A 24,279-nucleotide genomic window follows, 5' to 3' on the forward strand; every position below is an offset into this window, starting at 1 on the left:
GGATACAGTTTTTTCTCCCCAAAGTATTTCCAAATGCAATCATATAACCTAAACATTCCAATGCCTTCAAATGCCATCCCATACCAGTTACTAGTAGGTAGATGGTATCTGGAGAAATCCTGAAATATTGCTTCAGACTGTAAAGAATTTCCTCTGGAAAAATACTAAATTCTCACTTCAGCTTCATGATAGCCATTCTTTAAATCTAGCAGTCAGAACCACTGTCTCTGTTGGAAAGCCCAGGGTGGAAAGCATCAAGGTGTACTGGTCATATTTAGATAATTCGTTTAGTATATGACACTCAATACCTAGTTTTAATCTTTCTAGATTTCTCAAGACTCATTTGGATTCCAAAACTCAGTTCTGTCATGGTTACAAGGTCTTTAGCATGGTCTAATGGCTTTTTAATCATATTCCTTAAAGAGTCAAGCATCTCATAATTATATTCTATGCTGTACCCCTTTCCAATAGCTCTATTCCTCTCTTAGAGTATAACACATTCCTACCGGATAGCTTCCCTATTGTTCTTCTATTCATGCACTCTAAGGAGCCACTGAAGCCCACATTGTTTAAACTCAGCTTTCAGGCTCTTCTTAATTTGGAAACACTAGCTGGGACATGTAGGAAATGATATCTTTGTGACTTCTGCCATCTGTCAGTCTCAATAATCACGTGGGTAGGTATAGCCACATTCTGTTATTAGAACATAGTATCACAATGACCACAATCACTTTTTAATATTAAAAAGTGAGGGCCAACCTAAACCAAAATTTCACTGAAAATTCTAATTGAAAGCCTTATCTTTTTATGACTCCACACATCCCTCTTCTGGTTCAGATTCCTCTAAAATCAGGTTGTGGAGAGATGAGATTAGAAGAAAGAAGCAGCAATCTTTTTGCATAACTTACCTTGCTCCAGTCCCTGGTCTTTGATGTCTATGGGTGGCAAGTCCCCTAAGAGTGGCCTGCATGGCCACAAGTAGGAGTCCTTCGGGATCTATAATGAGTGTCCTCACTTAGAGTTGTCTGGTGTGGGGGGCTTGCCAGCAGACTTTTTTCAACCACTTCACAACTCCAGCTTGCTTCTGGGGTCTTCTTACCTAAATGATGGCCCTCTGGATTGGGGACTGGTGAAATCACTCAAACCTAATGTCCCTTGACTGATGAGAAACTCCCATGTCCTCGCCGGGCTAAGGAACACTACACTGGGGTTGCTTCTTCCTAATCTTCGCTGATCTGGACTAACTCAGCAAGCATTTCATCTACTCAATCTTCTGGATAAGAAACAGCTTAAGCCATTACAGTCATATGTGCATTTGAAGTTCCAGGGCATATGATTGGTCTCCTAAGAACTCTCTTATTGGGCTGTACCCTGTAGACATTGTCTTCTTTGCTGATTACACAACAAACATTTTAAGTATGTGACCATTATCCTTGCTTGGTCTTATATGCTAAGAATTTCCTTTGAGAGAGAAACGATTGGATGAGATATTTAACCCCTAATTTTATCTGCTGTGGTCAAGGAGATGGTGTTACGTGCTCATTGCCCAGTTAGGAGTTTCTCTGGGAGCCGAGTCTCTAGTCACATGACTTGAACAGATTTATTAAAGGTGAGTGGGGCAGAGTGGAAAGGATGATTTCTCATGTGATTATACCTCCAATGTCTAGTTCTCCAAGGTATAAACATCAACGGTAGGAAGGAAGAACTCAGAAAATGGAATACCTATGTTGGGGAGGAAAAATTTTCCTCTACCCTTCAAAAGTTGTTCTCTCTGATCTAAGAATTAGAGTGAGACAGACTAACAGGAGAAAATATTTAATTTCATATGTACAGAAACCCACATACACAAGAAAAGTAAAATGAAGTGTATATGCCATCCTGAGCCAGGGGCCTAGGACTTCAAAGGAGAGGACAATTCCCAGGGCAGTAAGAAGAGCAGATATTTTGGTGGTTTGGGGTGAGTAACACTACAAGAAATAGACAACTACATCCATGTGGTTTAGAATACTGTAGACAAGAGCAGTAAAAACTGAAAAACACATGATCTTGGCAGACAGAAGGAAACAGACCCCATCTTGAGACCATACTTTTGATGTGCAGTGGCCTTTGTAGCAGTCAGCTAACCCATGGATCACACAAACTGGGAGTTAAGATTTGAAGTGACTATGCTTCTTTTAGTTGTGTAGTTTAGAATATGCATTGGTGCTTTTCTTCTTCCTGATTGATGCTTTTAATTTCTTTGTTTATAAGCTTAGGAATTGTGATTAGGATATATGGCCACCTCATTGAAAAAAAAAATTCCAGTTTTCTGGGAGAATGTTCTAGAGGAAAGACATGGACATTTGACTATTACTGTAAGTGCTAGAGATCTTAGGAATAATGCATAACTCTTATTTAGTGTGGGATGGGTGATAATAATACTTTTAAAGCAGTTATGAAGTACCCAACACTTTACTTTATTCCTCTTGTTGTGGGATACAATTTGGAGAAAACTGTTTTTTTTTCTCCTAGACTATCTGGTTGCTGACCTAGATGTAAGTGGCTTTCATCCTTTATGAGGGAGTGGGAAGTCAGCATTTGGTGCTGGGTACAAATATGTAGCTGAGAAAGAGGAAATCAATTGAATTCTGAAAAGATATGGTAAAACTCCTATGAGCCAGGCATTTTTGAAAGTCAAGCCTTGTAAGAGCCAAGCTTTTTGAGATCACAAAGGATTTTTGAGCTACAAAAGGCTAAGCCTCAGGAGACTTCTGACTTTGGAACCTTGATGATAAAGTAGGCAAAAAAAAAATTGATGCTGACATAAGAGTAATTTCCCACACAAAAGGGAATGAAGTTTAGGAAGTGAGTGGGAAGAGTGGTATCTGAGAGGAAGGGGCTGGATTTTAGAAACCAAGGGTGACTGAGGTGGAACTTTATACCCTACCCTTAGCCCATCCGAGCTCTGGCCGGAGCACATGCAGACCACAGGTAGACTTGGCAGGGACCTTGAATCAGAGGAGACAAGTTTTCTATGGAGCCTGAGGGAGTGCGAGACTGGAAAATAAATCCTCCCTGAGTACATGTTCCCAGCCAAAGTCATCACTGTCTAGTGACAGAAGAGTAGAATCAGAGACGTTTCATCAGACATGGCCACAGATACCCTATGCCAAGTCTCTCACAATTTTGCACTAGCCCAGAACATTTTTCAGAAGTGTTCTGTGTCCTTGAGAGGAGGCACAGCAGAACTGCTTGGGAATTTGGACAAACCTTATAGGTGGGATAAGCAGGATGCTAAGTGACCTTCAACATGGCAGAGGGAAAGCAGAGGGGACTATGAACACTATGGCCACGGGGGTAAGCAGGCTAGAGGCTGATGAACAAATGGCAGATCTCACAGGCTAAGAAAAAGTGAAGTAAAGGAGTAGACACATCTGCCCTTCAGTGTACACCAGTGTATACTGAACCCCTCCAAAAAGTCATTTGTCATCCCCTACAGAAAAGGCATGAAAACAATCTGCAGTTCACTATTTGCTCAAAAGAGAGAAAAATGTCTTAAGCCTTCTCATAAATACACAGTGACCTCCAGTAGAGGGAGGTGAGAAATCTTTCAATTATTCATAAAATCTTGCCTAGTCATTGGCTGGTTTGAAGAAATGGATTCTGAACAAAGACTATTATTTACAAATTCCAAGAAAGCATTTAAGTAGACCAAATAAATATTATCTGAAGAGGGCAGAGAGGGAGAAAAGGGCAAGTAAATACTAGGGATGATATCTGAAACTGCCATTGCTTTCCCAAATGGCCCTGATGTCCCATTAATAGAATCTGGGCATTGATTGCACAAAAGGGAATGGAGTTGAACGTAAATTTCAGAGGTTCCTACATGGTTGAAACAATCCTTATGGTATAAACAGCGATATTGAAAGCCAAGTCTTACTAGTACAGGAGCCCAAATTATGATAAATAAAGGATTTTTAGGAAGAAAATTTCTAGCAAAGACCACCAAGCTTTGAGATTAGCAACCCTGAGAGGAAGAATGCAAGACAATATAAAGGTAGTTTTCTCAAGTCAGAAGAGACAGAAGTTCAACCTGCGGTCAGGAAGGGCAGCCTCACAGGACCCAGGACTAGACCTCGGAGGTGTGTATTGTGTCTAAGAACGGGAGCTTTCAGCCACCCTCCTCCCTCCATTGACCCCAGAGCGCCGTGTAATAAATAAAGGCAAATAGAATCAGTGCCACTGGAGTGACATCGTCTACATAGTCTGGGCGGCCAGGCTCACAAAACCACCACAGCTTATCAAGAGTCAGGTGGCAAGTTGAGTAAAATATTAAAACACTTGTGAGAAAAATGAAATTATGAAGTTTTTGAATGTAGAAAAAAATAGAGAACAAAAAGACACCAGTGTACCTTCCTCCAAACTTTACCAAAAATCAAGTTTGCCTTATTTCACTGGATTTAAAAAAAATAAATGTAAGTAGTTCAATTATACCTTTGTTCCACACCCATTCCATTCTTCTCTTGAAAACAGTTTGCCTTAGTATAGATGTGAATCCTAATACAGTAGATCAAAGAAAAGAGACTGGAGCTCAGGAGCCAGGCCTGGACCCGGGGCCAGGGCTGCCTAGGCCTGTGCCTGGGTCTAAGTCTCAGGCTAGGGCTGTGCTGAGCCGAGCCAGGGCCTTAGCCAAAGCTGTAATTTTCTATCTATAAGTGGAAGTCAGAGCTGCCTCAGAGCTGCAAAGGCCTCACTCCTGATCAAGTCAGTAGATATCAGGAGCTGTATCTAGACCAGCTCTGGAAAGGTCACTGAACTACAAGTGACCAAGAATTTCTTACCAGCAAAGCCATTAACCCCTTTCACACTCAGACTTCCCTTAAAACTCAGAAATCTTGATATCTGAATTAAAATTTTATCAAGAGATGAACAAAAGTGAAGATGCAGCTTTATTGCAGAGAGTCTTCATTTGCGGTTAGAAAACATTTAGTTTTTTTAGTTCTTTTAAGTGCCAAGTAATTTCTAGTTTTCCATATTTTATGTTTTAAAATAATAATTCATATTTTAATCAAGCATGTTTCCTTTGGTTGTTATTGATATTGTTTTTGGAATTGCGTGATTATTACTGTAAAGTTATTCCAAAATGTTATGGATTTGTTATTTTACAAAAATGGATCATAGTTTATAGTTATTCATGCTGGAGATGGTGTAACACACCTTGAGAACAACTCTTTCAATTCCAGCTCTGCCTTTTATTTGACTTTGAACATGTTGGTTACACTTAGCACCTCCCTTATAACTAATAGCATTGCTTTGTGGAGTTGTGAACAGCCCATCAGTTAGTAAAAACAATGTGCAGAATAAACTAGCCTCACTCTTGGAATATCCATTCCCTTCAGAGTCACCACCACCACCCACCAGGCCTCACTGCTGGAATTCTTCTCCTAGAAAATACAGTGTACTCTGAGCAACTCTGTTGTTTGACTTGAGCAGAAGTAGTTGTGAATAATCTGGAGACTGTAAAATATTCCACACTAAGTTGCTGAAGTATAAGTTACTACTCCAATTTGGACTCATTTTGCTTCTGTTTGATCTTGGTAAGAAAAAGCAACCATCACTGAGGTTCTATGATGTGCCTGGCTCTTGAAACTCATTTACTCACCTAATTTTCATAATGAACCACAAAGATGTGTTATTATCCCTATTTAATATGAGGAATATGAGCCTGAGAGAGGTTTTATGACTCCCCCTTGGCTATATTCTGTGTGTATGTATCCCGACCACATGAAAATTTGAAGTTACTATCCTCTGACCTTGCATAGGAGCTGTCTGGCCTCCTGCTGTTCTCTGACTGCTGACATACTTACAGAGGTGATAATTCTCCCTGTCGTAATCAAGTCTTTTGCCTTTGATTTCTAAACTTTACTAAGTTCCTCTGCCCCTCAGCTTTCCTTGAAATTGCAATTTATCTCCCTCTGTGTTGAATCTGAACCACATGTCTGTGATCCATTATTAGCTATTCTCTTGGAGTGCTGCCCAAAACTAGAATTTTTAATGGATGTGAAAAAAGTGATTTAATTTTGTGGAACTAAATAAAGGAAGCCTCATTTAAAAATGGAGCCAGGAGACCCGCAGGGGGAGCTCTCATGCTCTAACACACCTGTCGATGGCAGACTCAAAAGGAAGGCAAGTACCTTGTATTCCTAACAGGAAGAAGCCTAGTTTACTGCTCCAGCAGAGGAAGGAAAAATTTCTCCTTGCCCAGCAACAAACTGTGCCTGTAACAAAATACCGTAACTCAGCCAATGAGAAAGCGTCCCACCCTGAACTCTTGCTTTCCTGCAATGGACTTTCTTTCAGAGCAGGCTCTCTCAACTTCCTCCTCTTATCCATAAAGTAACATTCCTCTCCTTTGGTCTCTGGACTTGCCCATGGTTTGCCACAGCTTGCATCTTGTGAATTGCAATCCTCAGCTATTTCTGAATAAACCCATCTTGCTGGTAAAATAACTGGCTGTTTTACTTTTAAGGTAAACAGTTTGGATTTATGTAGTGATGTAGAAATTAAGATATGTGATAGCTTACACTAAGAAAAAGAAAAACAGCACTTCTTGATTTTTCATGAGGGCATGTATCTGTGCGTGTGTGTGTGTGTGTTTATTCAAGATAAATCACAAATTGTGAGGCAATGTCTTATTCCCATCTAGAATGACACACTGCTGCCTATGCCAGTCTGTTTGGTTTTTAAAGAATGCAAATTAATTTTAATATTGGACTAAGGCATTTGCAGAGAAGGAAAATCTGTTGCTAAGACATCATATAATTCAAATTTCATTTGTATTCCACTTTGAATAGCATTGCCTGAGGCATTGCTTTATCTAGGAGCACAGATGGTAGAAATGTGTTTATATATTCACATTGTTTATATTCTATATCGATTTCATTCATAATCTTTGACACTGTCAATTGAGACAGGTTTAATTACTAAAACTTTCTGATATGTGTAGAAATAACCTGTTCAGTTGCCCAAGTAAACAAATCCAGGAAATTCAGGGTCCTGAGAAAGTCATTAGTTATGACCTTGAAAAGTTAATGTAGCAAAGAAAATCAAGAAGAAAGATTTTGTCAGCAGATTATTATTTAACATTATTTTTTGGCAAACCATGAATATTAAAGAGTAAAACAGAAAGCCTTAGCAGCATTAGCGCTTCGCATGACCAATATCGTGATAATGGTTGTCCTGGCCACCAGGGTCTGTGGCACTATGCACCATCTTCAAGTGGCCATCAGGACCCTGGCCTCTGGAATCACACTACGAAGGAATGAGAACTCTATTTTTCTTTTACTATTTTTAATGAAGTGTAACATCTAAACCTTTAACTTGACTAAGCACGGACTATTCATAACAGAGTACTAAGAAATGATGATAAGGAAAAATGGTAAGAAATATCACCAAGTCTTATTAAGGTAACTGTGAAAAGGAATTCTCTATTCAGAGCTAGATTTACATATAATAAATTGTCTAAATGTTAACCTGTTGTAAATTCTGTGGTGTTGGGAAAATAAAACAAGAAATTAACTCATGCCTAAAATCTCACAGCATCTTTGTGTTTGCTTCAGGTTAGAGTTCTAAACTCTCATAACTGCAAATAACTCTTCCTAAAAGGTGCTGCCATCTAGTAACATGGTACAAAGTTGCTTAAATGAGAAGCAGCGCAGGGTGGTGTGAGTGAGCCCAGGAGGGAGAGCCACCTCACAAGTCCATGTGTGCTGATTTGCTTGGGGGGACAGCCAGTTCATACACCAGCGTGAATGAACATCTGACACAGGTTTTCCCAGGAGAGAAAGAGAGCAAACAGAGAGCAAGCCATCCCCAAAGAAAGTAATGCCAGGTGGCAGGGAAAGCCTAGATGCACAAAATTATAGGTAGGAGGGAGCCCAGAGGCCATTCAGGCCCATCTAAGACATGAACACTCTACAGCATGTCTAAAACACAGGGCATAGCCAGTGATGGGGAACACATTACTTCTGAAGGCAAGCCATCCAATTTTCAGACAAAGGATAGAAAGTTACTCTTGTCTGCAACTGAACATTAACTCAGTTCCCTTCTAACCACTGGACAAGTTCTGCCTGTAAATCATGACAGATTGAATTTAATTGCTCTTCCTTATGAAAAATTTTCAAGTAGTTGTAAATAGCATCCATTTACTCCTCTCCCCAATATGTCAGGCTGAGTCCCTCTTTGCTTGAAGCTAAGTTCCCTTCCCTGTTGCTTATTATGAGAGCAGGATGGAGCCCTTTGAAATCAGGTTGGGTGGAATCAAACTTCCATATCCTTCCCTTGGGCAGTATGTTAGACCCCGCTGGTACTTTGCTGCCTCATTGAGAAGGCAGTGGTAATACTGAACTTTAGACGTTGCAGTAGGGATTAAAAACAGACTTTCAAATATAGTAATAGATGATACATCTTTAGTAGGTATATGATAAGGACACAACTACTGCAAAATAAAAAATACATACCTTAAAACAATTTTAGAAATCATATTATTTATAGGAGTATTGATACTGATAATACTGAAGCTTGTATATACACTGGAAAAAACAAATGAGAAAATTATGTGATATTATAAATTTATCATTCCTTGTGTTATTGAAAACCAGATTTCTTAGTATGAGAAAAAGAAGATAATTTCAAGTCTGGTGTATTTTACCTTAAATTGTTTTGCTTATGATATATTTTTATCTTAAAAAATGGTGTCCACTGCATATTCCTAGAAAAAGTGGGCAACCTAGAAGAAACACACAATTAGCATCCAGTTCGAAATGTTTTGTCTCAAGAAAGAGAATGAGAGTTTCTTGGGAAACTGGCTGATTCCAGTGGTAAGAAACATACAAGAAGGGCATACCAAATAGCAAAGCAACTATCAAAGACACCAAAAAAAATCATACCAAAAGTACTCAGGATCCCACTTGAGGAATTCCTCAGTGACCAAGTAAGGGACAATTCGAGCTAAACAAAAAAAAAATCCACGAGTTTCTAATAAGTTAGTTTTTGAAAAGCTAATAGCTCCATATTGGAGGATATAAGAAACCAGCTTATGATTTTAAAAACTGGTAATAGAGGAAAAGAACAAGCATCTATCCTTTCTATTCTACATGCATTTGGTTGCCGCTGGGTAAACATAAAGTATGTGTGTCAAGTGCCTCAAAGGCCAAACGTACTCATAAAGCACCATGTAGTCTCTGCTGGTGTGATGAGCACTAACATTCCAACCTATTTTCATGTTCAAGTTCAATATCCACAGGTGGGACATAAATTCTGTTGACAGGGGAGGAACTGCAAAATCACATGGCAGAGGTCAGTGATGCATAATTCCACAATAGAATACAAGTGAAGTCATGGGAAAAATAACCCATATACTTATAATTCTTTTAAAAGTAAGTTCTTGTCTTTTAGATAAATAGTAATATTGATGGATTAAATGGTATGATGCATGACATTTACTTCAAAATAATAAAAGTGAGGATACAGATAAAACCAGATCTTCCATGAGTTGGTAAATATTGAAATTACACAATGGGAATGTTGAGAGTTCATTTTACTATTGTTTGTTTTTATAAGTTAACTTTTTGCTCTAAAATAATGACTTAAAGATTCCAGAATAACTAAAGAACAAATACTCCATGTTATTTCATCATTATTAATAAACCAAGGAGTTGTGAGCCAATATTTGCTAAACATCCTTTGGTATAAAAAGAGTTTTAAATGCCATCTTAGGAAAGACGGATTTCTTCAGTAATTCTGGATTGTGAAAGACCAGATGACAAACCAAGTGTATCTGTTCTTTCTGAGAAACTTTTGAGTAATACATGCTAAAAATGTAAATGACAAATGTTTCCCAATAAAACCATTTAATTATATAAAGAAGATTCATCTGCAATCACCTAGTTAGTAAGTATTCAGTGATTTGGAAAAAAAATGATCATTTATCTTTTCAGCATATTGCAATTATAGAATACAACAAAAAAAATGCAATGCTCACCTCCCTTTCCTACCTACACTTTATGTAATCAAATTCCTGCCTAATTACAAACTCCTTTCTTCTGTTCTCAATATTGTCCAATCACTTCACATTTTTGTTTTATGATGTGATATTATAGAGATTATTTGGTCCTTCATTTTATTTATCTAAATTTTAAGATATGTTATTTACAACATATAATGTGCTTTAAGCTCCCATAAGCCCTTTAGTTATATTATCTGCTTCATCTTCATTACTCTATGAAAGTTCAGTATACCTTTCAAAAAAAGTGAAAAGTGAGATGAAAAAATTTAAGGATTTTATGAACAGTACTTTTCCTAATTACTAAACAAATATTTAGAACTGATATTTCTCCCCAACTCATTGAATCTGTATCATAATTCCTTAAAAGACAATAAAAGCAATTATAAAAATAATGCAATATTCTAACAAATTATGATATTTAAAGTCAGGGAGTATTTTGCGCAGTGGAAATTAAGTAATGCTGGTTTGAAAATAATTTAACCTTTGGCTCTTGATTCCATGTTATTTCAGTACCTAAAGTTTATAATATGTTGATAAATGAACACAGTTTTGGTACTATTTATAAATTATAACAGACTAAAGTAGAGTGTACGAGACTGAATTTGAAAATAACAGCAGAAAACTCTCCCCAGCTCCTTTTCAAATCACCTAATATGTATTGGGAAGGAAATATTTCAAACACTGCCTATGATCCATGTCTCTTGTGTTTAGGGACTGGGGAGGCATCAAATAAGAAAAAAGTTACTTGATGACCTGGTCTAATTTTTAAACATGGTAAATAAGACCTACTGGCAAACAGTCTAATGATATCTGTCAGAGAATCCTCACCTATGGAATATTATTTTAGCAGAATTCCCTAGTTTAGGATTAGCATATTGATAAATAAAGCTAGAATCTGGTTTTACGAGCATGGCATCCTGTAAAAATGTCCCATATGCTTAATTACATAAGACATGACACATCAGTCTATTGTAATCTAAATGCTAAAGTGTCCTGCAAACTTTCTCAGATACCTTGCCTGTTACTTTGGGTCAGAGAGCTTGTCCAGTGAGAGTAAGATGGACCTGGGAGGTGCTCGTGATGTTCCAGAGATCTCGCTGCTCCACCTACATCCTTTGATTGCCTATAATCTTGAAATATTAGTAAACCTTGAAACTGGATATGACCTTTCACTTGTATCATTTGCATCTATTTATTTGTGTCAGACTGATTTAACAATATTTTTAATGTTTAAACACTATCTAAATAGGTCCCAGAATTTCCCAGTAACTATTTTGAGCCATGCAATTTATAAATATAGTAATGGATGCTAAAGCCCTGAGTAGTTAGTTACAAGACCAAATCAAATATCTTCCTTTTTGTAAGCAATTATAAAAAGTCATTAGGAAGATTAGAAACTACTTCTAAGAAATATAAATTTTACTGATAATTGCACCTGTCCTGATAAATAAAAGAATGAGTATGTTATAAATATAATACTGTTCCTGTAACTTCTACAAAGGAAACCATAGTTACAAAATAAGGCCATTTGTTATAACTGATAATGGGGTAGATATTTTTATATTTGGGTATCTAGTATTTAGAGGTTGTGCTTACTGGAGGTCTTTTGAAAATGTGCAGACATTCCAAGCAATTCCTTCACCTCAGAAGGGTCATGAACATTTTCATAAATTTGGAAAAAATAGTTTGAGAGGTTTCCAAGTGATGCTAAACTCAGGCCCCTTTTTATGTACCTTGAGAAACACTGCTCTAAACAACTAAAGTGTGACACTCTCCACCTCCTTAACTTAATTATTTGATGCCATAATAGCATGATACCAATATTTGTAAAATGGGTCTCTTTACTGATACTGATATCTATAAAATCTTGAAAGGATATTTGAAGAGAAAATTAGCCTTCCCTGTATAGGTAGCCTAGGAATCAATTCAAGCTCAAAGATAAGAAATAAATCAATGGATGAGAATGAATGAAACTCCTAAAATAACCCTTCTATTCAAGTCTGACCTTGGGATTTCTTGAATAGTCCCATGTGTAGCGCATGACAAGCGGGACAGCACTGCATGTGTGTGTGGTGTCTCTTCTACCAGAGAGACATTACTGATCGTCTCACCTCAAAATGCCCACATAAACAAGAATTGCTCCCTTATTATTGAGTTTGCCTGCGAATATCTACTTTCCAGGCATAAACCTTTACATCTCTCTGTTGCCTGGCTCACCCCTCATGCCAGCCCTTAACAGGATAGCATCACCTCCAAATCATTAACCTACTGAGATAAGCACCTCTCTTCCATGCACTTTCAGCAACTTGGGCACATCTTTTCTTCTGCCCTGACCACTTTGAGCATGTCTATTTACACATTCCTTTTTCTCTGTAAGACAGTGAGCTAATTGAAGGAAGGAAATGTTTGTGATGAATAGCTTAACCAACGACAACATTTCTGGCCAACACTGGCCATCTGATGAATATTTGTTGAACAAATATATTTGCTGTAGAAGTGGTAAGCTGCCAAATAACGCTACATATTTAATCTGATTTTTATTTTTCTTCTGAATGCATTTAGAACTCAAGGCACATCTCTGTTCTCAATCTCCTGGTATAGACCAGCTTTAATGAGAAAAATATGACATAGGAACTGAATGATTGCAAAATGAGCTTTACTTTCTTATTGAGTGTATTAAATATGTATATACTTATCTCTCTGGTTGCAGATTCTTTTTCATGGCCTCCTGCTGGGATTGCTGAACACACATCTGACTAGCCACTTTGCTCTTGATGGGTACTTTCACTTAGATCTGATGTGAGTTCTAAGGGAACCAATGGATATTATATCATCCAAGTTTCAAAACAGCCTGATGCCCAAGGTTAAGTGTGGGATAATCTTTCTTATTTTCAACTTGCACTATATGGGGTTTTGGGTAATGTGGGGGTGAGGGTGTTGCTCACAAAGCTATGAGCAAAGACACTTCTCTACAAAACTCAGGCGTGAATATGTGGGACTTGGGCTAAAAGAAAAATCTGAGTGACCCATACTGTACCACACCCAGAATCACCCATCTCCCGTATCTGGTCAAGGCTTTGTCTGGACAAGAACTGGCTGAGTTTACTTGCTTTCACTGATGATGAGCTCTCTGTCTGTGGAGGCTATGTATACACATAAAATACACTCTGTCCTGCCCCACGGTTCATCAGGCCAAGTCTTTATCCTGGCTGTGGTCACAACTGAAGCTAAAGTTGAGATAATAGTTTCTTATGTGTATATTATACATAATCTTGTAGAATACGCCAGTTTTCTAATGCACCGAAATGTTTATTACTTAGTTTTTGATCCATTGAAAACCACAGGAAGTGTGTACTATGTAATAAATACAAGCTGAGACGTCAGCTGTTTCACCAACTGCTGTTAAATCTAAGAATGGATCCCTTATCCTTTCCCTGGTGATAAGAATTTTAGTTTTCCACAAGTTAGCCTGAATGCAGACTTTTAAAACATGCACTTTCATATGCCTTAACTTACTACACTTTTGATGGAAAGCTCTGAAATTAGCTTTCATTAATTTCAAACTTCTTGTATTCCTAAAAGTTAAATCTTAAATTAAGAAAACTACATTTCTGAGGGGAAAAAAATTAAAAATCTCTCCTCCCATTATCAGTGTTTTCTCCTCAAAAATAATGTTTCACAGTTTGTAAACACCTTCTCTCCAGTGCTGTGTGGTTTGTAGTGCACAGTGGTCTGTAAACAGTTTTCTCATTTATATTTTAGTGGATTAAATTTGGGGTGGACACTTGGGATTCATTTTAAAAGAGATTGTCTTGGATAGTTGGTGCTTCTTTAGAGTCAGATCTAAGTTTCGAAATCAACTTTGAAAGGTATATTGAGGGTTCCACTGCTTAATTTCTTAAAGACTGTTTCCTCAACAGTATACTGGAGACAATAATAAACCAATATGGCAAGGCTCCTGGGGGATCTAATGAGTTACCAAGGCAAAGCTAATAATTTTACACAGCACATTCCTTGTTGCTTTTCTTTATGTGACCTATACACACACATCAGACATTATATGTCTCAGGTATTGGTCTATATAGATTTAAATGTGACATGGAAAGGATTATAATTTGCTGTCTTTAGGAATCAATAGGTCAAATCAATATAATTACAGCTAGAGTTAATAAATCTAATCACATATAGAATAAGAGAAATTTTTGTATTTGAATATATTATTCCTACTTTCAATGAAAAGTTACCAAAGAGTAAATTCTCTAACAAAATATTCTCCATAACTATGAGCATTTAGACAAAATATGAACATGACTCATTGATTCTGTTCAGGAAACACTGATACACACTCACGTAGGACTTAACACTGCATTAGTAAAGAAGTCAGCTTCCTAGAATCATACATGTGGTCATTATTTAGAGAAATTGTCTATTCTGACAAACCACATACTCTCAAGCCTATTGCATCTTGTGAAAACATTATCCATGGATTCCATGCCATGTGATTAAATTCAAGATTATAAATGACTCCAACATCCTGCATGTGTAAATAAAATGTGAATGTGACTCAGAGTTAAGACTGACTCAGTTAATTCTAAATCTCCTTCTTGCACCATCCTAGCATTGTCCTCTTTAGAACTGTGTTATTAGATGACACTGGGATCAAACCATATGATAAATTATAAAGTAAACATCCTTAGATAGAATCTAAAAATGGTCTTAAAGTGCATAAACTTCCATGCAATTGTGGTCTACAGCATGAGGGTTAAGAGTGTGGTATCTGAAGCCTGGCTCTCCCGCTGTCTTCCTGTGTGATCTTGGGCAAGCTATTAAACTCTCCATGCCTTGGTTTCTCCATCTATAACCTTCACACGGATTGGTAAGAGCTGAAAAAGTTAAAATATATCAACTGCTAGAGCAACTGTGCCTGGTCCATTTTAAGTGCTACCGAAGTGTTTGCTATTCCTGTTATTTATGCTGATGGTTTAGAATAGGATTTGGTGCTTGAATCCTGACCAATCTCACTTTTTTTCCCTCTGGGTTCTGACAAAGTATTGCCACAGGAATTCCTTTGCAAATGAGAGTCAAAGCACTTAATCTGTTACTAGTAAGCCTGGTTAGAAAGTGAGTTTGCTCTCAAGACCAAAGTGGAATTTCCCCACTAATTTGAACATATAAATCTAGTTGGAGACAGTGCTATAAAGAAGTGAGAAGGAACTATGCTTGGCTCAAGGTTACTACTCTCTTAGCAGAGGAAAAGAAATATGTATATATAAAATGTTTAGCAGGAAAAAAATACGTGTATATATAAAATCATATAAGTATATATACATATATATGTATACATATAAAATTTTTCCTCCACTGAAGTGAACTAAGCATTTGAATTCTTATCACTCTTGTGTGTTATCTCGAATACCTTATTCTACTGCCTAACCTGCTGTGAGATAATAGGAAGTATATATATTGGTTTTTGACACTGTCCCTGGCATAGGGCTTCTAAAATCCATGTAAATTCCTAAGTGATAAGGGCACTAGGAGCATCTTTGTTCTAATGAGGGTGTCCCTGGGTGGGCTCCTGAATGATTCCAGGATGGGTACTCATCCCCAGAAAGACTAAGCCATGACTAGAAGCTTGCAATTTTTAGGCCTGCCCATCCCCGCCATTCTTCAGAGTAGGGAGAGGCCCTGGAAATGGATTTAATAATTGATCATGCCTTCATCAGGAAACCTCCATAAAAATTCCCAAAAGTAGGGGATTCAGAGAGTTTCCAGGTTGGTGAACACATCTATATACCAGAGGGCAACTCATCCCAGCACCACGGACCCAGGAGCTTCTGTGCTCAGGACTCTCCCAGACGTCACTGTAAGTATCTCTTCATTCAGCTGTTCATCTGCACATTAACGACACCCAAGGAGGGGGTTTGTGGCCAAATCAGACAGAGACTGTGGGTAACCTTGGGACCTACTACTGTTTTTTGGCATTTGAGGTCAGTGGGGACTGTCTCCTGAGACTGAGTCCCTTAATCTCTGGGGTCTGATGCCAAAAGAGAAAGTTCACCCAACAAATTTGGTATTAGCCCATTTCATTTCCTCTTATTTGCTGGTTTTATGATGCTAATATTTTTTAAACTTTACTATTTAATCAAGAGGAGCAAGGCTAATGAATTTGTATTTCCATGCACTCACAATCAAGTTGTGATCATCAAATTCCAGATGGCACCATTATCTAGAAACAGTGTGCTCTTGTTTTGTTTTGTTTTGTCTTGCTTTGGATTTCCTGACAGGCACTTTGTGTTCTGTAACTCCACAAGTTTTGCAACTATCCTTAGTATCTCTTTCTTGTATTTTGATAAAATCATTTACATGTACATTCTTTTAGAACAAGCTCAAACATGCCTCTCTTTTTTTGAACCATCATTTTAGTTTCCAGTTAATATGACTTTGCACTAAGAACCATACAACAAAAAAGGACTTATACTTACCAATTGACCCAATTCATGATCAATATAAAAAACATATCATATAGACATCCTTGAATGCATTATATTGCTTTCCTGGTCATTGTTCCTTTGTACTTTAAATTTGTTTAAGAGCACAACTTCTAACAGAATGCAATTGTGTATATCTAATCTTCTGTTATTCAGTTCTCACAGAAAGCTGTAAGATCATAAGAATTAGAATAACATAGAGAATGTTACCAACACAGTTTGGGGTGTTTTTGTTTGTTTGTTTGTTTTACACTTTGACCAAAGATTAAATGCAAACAACATGCTGCTTTATCCATCTTCTCTTCTTTGTACACTGATTGGAAAGGTCTTACGACACCTAGGATTTTGGATTTGTATGCCCAAGCATTAGAGAGTGCTGGTCAGCTCCTTTCAGTTCTTAGGTGAAGAAACCAATAAACACTTCCTGTCCTCTTCTTTTCACATACTCTGGTCACAACATGTCTTTAAAACAGGGTCAGGTCTGTGACCTTCTCTGATTTACATCTGTGAGTTAAATCAAACGCTAAGTGGCTATAGCTGCATGTGTAAAACAATCTGCTACACAAGCATCTCCCTTTTCCCCAGAAGGAAGCATTAGTCCATTAGCTTATCTTCTAAAGGTTGTGAGGGATGTGAAGTGGTGCCTCAGTTTACTGATCAGCATCTCCCGGAAGTGGTCTCCCATGAGGAAGTAAAAGACAGGGTTGATGGCACTGTTCAGAAAGGCCAAAGGCCGAGTCATGACATAGAAGGAGTTGATGATGATCTGAGTGCACCGGGACTGCTTCCAGCTGCCCAGGCGCGAAGCGATCCTCACGTTGCGCATGACATGGTAGGGCGTAAAAAGCACAGAGAAGATCACAACTGCCATGACGACTAAGCTGAGAGGCTTTTCGATGGGTAAAGTGGTAGTGAGCTGCCTGCTCCTCTGCTTTAGGAAAAGAGCAATCTTGAAATAAAAGAAGCACATCACAAAAAGAGGAATGAGGAATCCGGAGAAGGTTAGACACATGCTATAAATGAGGTTGTATTTGGGGTCCCCAGAGCTTGCATAGTCAATACAGCTGCTGCCATTACCAGCTATAACTGGATTTATAAGAGGAAGTATGGGTAGGAGCTCTAACGTTACTAAAACCCAAATGGCCAAAGAGATTAAAATAGCAAACTCTTTCTTTTGCAGAAGGTGTTCCCGGAAAGGATACTTCATGAGCAGGTATCGATCAATGCTGATAAAAGTGAGGAAGAGAATACTGGTGTAGAGGTTGGCATGAAGCATGTATCGGTTGGTTTTGCAGAGCACATCTCCATATACCCATTTACCATTGGCATAACTTCTCATCAACATGGGAAAAGTGCACAAAAAAGCCAAGTCAGAGATAGAGAGGTTAAAGAGATAAATGTTGCTGCTATTCCAGTTCTTCAGACAGAATAGATAGCCAAAAACAACAGTAGTATTGCCAAGGATTCCCACAATGAACTCAATCCCATAAAAAATGGAAAGGTAATACTTTTCCAGGGCAGCCTCTGCTGCCAACCAGTTTTTGCAAGTTGCATTCCATTCCTAAAGAAGAGAGAGAAAAATAAGGATAAAACACTCACTAGAACTAAAGACAAAGCTGGGAAGAACACAATAATTATTTTTAAAGAAACTCTTAAATGTTGAACTATAGAGAATTTGCACTAGTGAGAATTGTGTATATGTATACATACATATTCACATATATGTATGTCAATAATATATTATTTTAACAAATATTTTTTGAGTACTTTAAACTATGTACTAGGCACTGGGAATAACAGCAGGGAATAAAACAAAGTTCCTAATTGCAAAAGAATTTATAGTCTCTTAGGAAGAACTAGGAAATGAACAAATAAATGCCTGTCATATAATGATAGAGAGTTCCAGACACACAGAAAAGTACATGCAAATGCCCTGAGGTGGAAATGCACATAGAAGACTTGACAAACAGCAAAAGGCCGTGAAAAAATGCAATGAGGTGAGTTTAATTCATTTTTGTGTCTCCAGTACCATACAAGGTTTCCAGCATACCATAGTTTGACAATTTCTACTGAGTTAAATTTAATTGAATTATAACCTAGAAGAGGAAACAGGGAGTCTTACAACTCCAGTCTTGCTATTTTAATTGCTTTTGTTTTGTTTCCATAATGTCAAATAATTATGCTTATTCTATTAAATTTGTAAAATACAAATCCCATTTTAGAACATTTTTTAAAATATAAATAATGAAGCTGAAAATCTTAGTAATCATAGTAACAGTAGCCACAGTTTACAGAAAGCTTATATGTACTAGGCACTGTATATTATCTCATTTAATTCACCAGTGCCAAAAATGGGGTGGAAGCTATTATTACTTCCATGTGAGGCTTGGGAAATTAAGTATCTTGCTGAGGTTCTATATCTAGTAAAAGTCCTCTATCATAGCACCTTCTAAATAAGGGCCATGAAAATAAGCAATGTGATTCATTCAAACCTACAATGTCTTGCTCATCTGCCACTTTCTTGCAATGAGGCCAGATTGTTTATGGTTATTAGGATATTCAAGGAACTTGAATTTCTTACAATGCACAGAATTGCTATTGTTAAATATTAAATCCTACTTATTTCTGATGAGGAAAAAGCAAGGTTGAAAATAAAATTTTCTAAAAATTTCCTTATCCTACAGCCTCTGAGTGCTAGTTGCAATTAAATAATTCTTTCAATATACTCTTTTGGTAAATAGAACAAAATAACAAATGCACCTGAACTGCTTTTTTTTGGGAAGTGTGCAAACATTGGGAATTTACTATGATGAAAGCATCTGGAAAACTCATGTCTATTTTGTCACGTTCAAGTGGTTTACTTCAATTAAAGATGGCTGGTATTTTGACAGTGTTTTATTTATGAAAATAATTCATGGAATTGTAGCTGATAAATTCAATATTTTGGCAAGTTATTTTTAATCACTTATTTTAAGACATACTAAATTCCTCTGAGCCTCTCCTCTAGTCTTCCCATGGCAACCTGCCACAAAGACCAAGCCTACATGAAGCTGGATAGAAACTTCCTCAGCAGCAGCAGAACTGCTGAAGAAGCGGGCAGATCGGTTCAAGTCTGAGATAATCCAGTTCTACTGCTCTCTCATATCACCATCAATTTATTACGTTTCTTAACTTCATATCTTTTCCAACTTTTTCAAGCCACTTCTACCTACTGCCCAATTCATCATGAGCAGATAGTTTTGCCTCTGAGTTCCCTGAGGTAGAGTCCATCTGTTGGGTGTCCACTCTGGTTCTTGTGTTTATACCTGTCCTCTCCTCCTTCCTTCCTGTGACAACAGAGAGTATCTGTTCCTCTGGGCTTACTTCAAATCCAACTCATTCCCAAATTCTCAAGATTCCTATGTTATTCATCTTCTCCTTTTCCTGTCTCTCACCATCTTCTCCATCTCAACTACAGCTTTTAAACACTGTCATCTTCTCTTAAAAAAAGGGGGCAGGCATAGACAACACTCGCTGGTTTCCCACGTTTCTCTCCTTGTCATAGCTTGGTTTACAAAAATAGCTGTCTTTGCTAATTGTTCTGACATCCTGACACCCTATTACCTTTTCAGCCTACTCCAAATTGGCTTCTGACCCACCACTCCACCAAAATGTCCTCCATGTTAGTCAGTCCAGTGGTCATTGTTCACAAGTCTTACTTGACTTCTCATACCATGACCTCTGGAAACTCTCTCCCTTTGCCTTTTGTGACATGACAACCTCCCAGTTTTCCTTCTTTCTCTCTGGCTGTTCTTTGCAGGCTCTTCTGTGGCCAAGTACTGAGCTCCTCAAATCTCAGTACTGAATTACTTCTTTATCTAGATTTGCCTCGATGATCTTATCCAATTTTCTGACTTTAGTGACTGTCCTTATATCAACTCTCACATTTATATCCTATCTCAGACTGGTCTTAAAAGCTCTAGTTATTTATACTTGGTACTGCTAACTGAACTCTCTCAGGCACCTCTGCATCCAGAAATCCTATACCGAACTTTCCAATTTCCTTCCCAATCCTGCTCTACCTTCACCTAATTCAGTCAATGGTTACAACCTTTACCAGGCACTCACCTCATAAATCGAAGCAATATCTTTTAAGTTATCTATAGCTAACCTCCAATAACAAACTGCCAAACCTTGTTTGGATATTTCTCGAATTCATTACTATTGCTCTATCTCCCTCATCACCACTCTCGTACAAGCCACCATCATCTTTATCTTGGACTGTGCCGCATCCTCTTATGGTCTCCTCACATCTTCTCTGGCCTCCTTTCAATCTACCTCCAACACAACAGCTAAACAATCTTTAAAAACTACAGCCAAAATTGTTATCATATTACTCTCCTCAGCCAAAACATTCAGCTGATTTTCCACTGTCTAAGAAGTCACGTGCAAATCCTTAATGGGGACTTCAAGGCTTCTGTGATCTGGTTCCTGTCCTCCACTTCAGCCTCACCTGGCATTCCTCTCCTCCTTGCTTATTTTTATTCCTGTATTTTGAATGCACAGAGAACTTTCCTGATGCTCAGTTCATTGAATCTCTTTTCACTTTTCAGTGACTCACCTTTTTCTCCTGTGACCCTGGCTCCATCAGCTATGCTTCTTTCAGACCTTAGTTTCAGTGTGGGTTCCCAATTTATATAAAATATAAATTTCATATTAAAAATTTTTAAATATAACTTCTAGATCAATTTTAACAACTAATTTAAAAATTAGGAATTTACTTCTGAAATTAAATGGCAGGATGTTCAGGGCATCTTCTAGAAAGTCCTCATATCTTCTCTATTAATACCAAAGTATTTTTTCTCTATTGATGAGATTCCAGAACATTTTTATTGTATCTTTTCTCCTTCTGGTTTATTTGGACTCCCTATTATTTCCCCCAAATCAGCACATATTTGATAATATTAAAAATTAAAATATCTAGAAATATTGCAAAAAGGTTAATGATCTTTTTTTAAAAAATAGGCTTCATTTTTAGATCAATGGTAATTTTCCATTACTATTTTTAGCTCTTCCAGCTGCTTTCAATTCCGCAACTTCTGGAAACACTCTCTTCCTTGACTTTTATGACATGGCAATTTCACTGTTGTCCTCCTTTTTCTTTTTGTAGACTCTTTTGTAGTCTAATCTTTTCTGCCCATGTTTTAAATGTTGGAGTTCCTCAAAGCACATTCTGGGCAACTTTATTCTGGGAATACTCAAAAAGCTGGTGCACACACTTAAATGAATATTAAGACAATAGAAAGTTTCTTTAAGACAAACTCATTTGTTTCATTTTGAATTTCCTCTCTCTAGTCATTACTCATCTCTCCTCTTATTTGGTTCTTAAATATGCTGGCTTTTGTCAGTAACATATATGCAGCAGAAAGGTGTGACTGCCATGAAAGGGAAACAGCCAAGAAGGCTTGTATAACTAGAAGCAAGCTTACCAATAACCGCCACTCAACAATTTAGGTGCCAAGATGAAGCCATGGCAAATTCTGTTTTTAAATAGTCCACTGGGGTTGGCGACTAAGGGAGGTAGTAGGGAGAGAGAAGACCAGGACTGGAATAAGTAAAATGAGTAACTTGCCACATTTGTCTGGCTTGTGAATGGTTGCTTCATTCTTTTTTAAAAAATAGCTTCTTAAAATACATGTTACTATGTAACACTCATTCAGAAAACACAGAGACAAAAAGAAGAAACAGAAATTGTCTATAAACCAGGTACTCCTAATATTTGGGCACCTCCCTACTTTTTAATATTAATTGAACTTATTTTTGCAAAAATGAGATTATGTTCCTTTTGATGTTTTATAATCTGCTTTTTAAATACATTTATTTCATTAAAATAACTTTCCCCCTAAAATCTAATATTTGCAGGCCAATTTAACCTCACCAGGACCCATCAGGGTAGTAGATTCTAATTTGGGTGATATTTGTAGTTGAGTGTGTTTTCAGTGTGACCATCACAATTGTGTAAATTGATGAAGTGAGCTGATTCTTTAAACCCATTCCCAGTTGAAGGGAAATTCCTTCATAAAAAGTTGATATTCTCTCTTCTGCTTTCTAGTGGTTTTATTTTTAAATTTTAGGAAATAGAAATCATGATAAGCAGGTTATAGCTGAGTTATATGAATTATTTTTAATAATTTTCTTTTTTATAAGATATTGTCAATTAAAGGGAAATCTTTAATTTTATATCCAAAATATATTTAAATCTATAAGAATTATTAAACTACAAACAATATTCAATTTACTAACATAAGTAGATAAGTAGTACTCATTTTTAATTTGGAAATAATGTTTCTTTCACTTTTGTATTCAGCCTTTTTTAAATGTCCATTTTGGAAACTTAAAAAACACATTTGCCAGTTTATTAGCTTTTAAATTGATTTTTCTTATAATTATCACAATTAAATGAACATTTATAAAATTTTAATTCTTAGCACCTTCCTTAAGGCAAATTTACATGGTAATAAAAAGTAATTTTTTTATTAAATAATTTAAATAAAAAAATATTCACACTGAAAAGATAACAATAGTTTGACACTAATGACTTCATTTTTTATATATTCCAGAAATTACACCAGAATCAGAGTATTATTAAAAAGTGATAGTATGATGTCAAATTCTGTCTTTATGATTTTCTTTAAAAACAGCTCATCAGTTATAACACAAGTCCTGGAAGATATAATAGCAATGGTTTCTGCAATTTTCTATTTTTTTTTAGTGAATTTTATTCCTGAATAATGTAATTTTTATAAACATAACTGCTAAATTTAGTTTTTAAAATGCTTTAAAGATCCCTCTAACACATTATTTTTTAAACATGAAAATACATTTGATTGTTTCAAAAGGTTTGGGAACTTCTCCTTTTTCTGTAAGTTGTTATATTTATTTAAGTAAATCCAGTTACTCTTTTTTAAAACACATGTTACCAAGACATTAGCAAATATAATAAACCACTTTCAGAAAATAAATGTAATATTTGGCAATTACAGCAAGATATTAAATTTGGTAAAAAATGTAGAAGAAATTATGACTTCCTCTTAGTTTCTTTTGCTCTTCTACATGTACTTACAGATGTCGTTCAGACAGTTCATTTAAACATAACTTAAAACCTTAATTACAAATAAGCCACTTTAAAAGAAACCCCCAACTAATGGGAGGTCTGACATTACTTTATACACCTGGGCAATGTGAGCTGCATTCTGACTTACCATTGCACTGGAAGGACCTGATCCCTTGACAAATATTGCTTGCCAGCAACTTGATACAACTTCTGCCCCAGTGCTGTGCTCCTGAACATAGTGCAGTCTGATTTGCATATCTTGCAGCCAAGATTAATAATTCAAAAGTCTAGGAATAATTTATTCAATCAAACCTCCAAGTCAAGCTCAAGGAGGGGAGCTTCCTATGAAGTTTAGACACAAAACAAATTACTCATTTCACAAATAGTTTTCATAAAACTACTATTACATTTTTTCTAGTCACTATCAAAACAACAGAGAAGCATCTGTTATTTTCATGTTTATTTTTATACTCAAACTTTTTTATGTTGGGTATACAATTGCTTCTGCCTTTTCTTAATTTTCCAAATTGACAATTTTTGGCAAATTCTATATAAGGCATATAATAACTAAACAGCTCTTATTAACAATTTTGAGGGAACTATAAAACTGAAATTTTGGAAGCCAGCCTGGATGTATACTCTATGTGTGCACT

The 24,279-nt window shown here is 36.8% G+C and overlaps 1 protein-coding gene across 1 annotated transcript; it reads right to left on the minus strand.

Annotated features, from left to right (window-relative positions):
• Positions 1 to 5,688: 5,688 nt before the first annotated feature.
• On the minus strand, positions 5,689 to 23,888 carry SUCNR1 (succinate receptor 1). Its single transcript, XM_017648818.3, has 2 exons — positions 23,775 to 23,888; positions 5,689 to 18,094 (listed from the first exon to the last, which is right to left on the minus strand). The coding sequence occupies exons 1-2, from the start codon at positions 23,880 to 23,882 to the stop codon at positions 17,141 to 17,143; spliced, it is 1,062 nt and encodes a 353-aa protein (XP_017504307.2). The 5' UTR covers positions 23,883 to 23,888; the 3' UTR covers positions 5,689 to 17,140.
• Positions 23,889 to 24,279: the final 391 nt, after the last annotated feature.

This window comes from Manis javanica, chromosome 3 (assembly GCF_040802235.1).
Source record: "Manis javanica isolate MJ-LG chromosome 3, MJ_LKY, whole genome shotgun sequence".
NCBI classification, from domain to species: domain Eukaryota; kingdom Metazoa; phylum Chordata; class Mammalia; order Pholidota; family Manidae; genus Manis; species Manis javanica.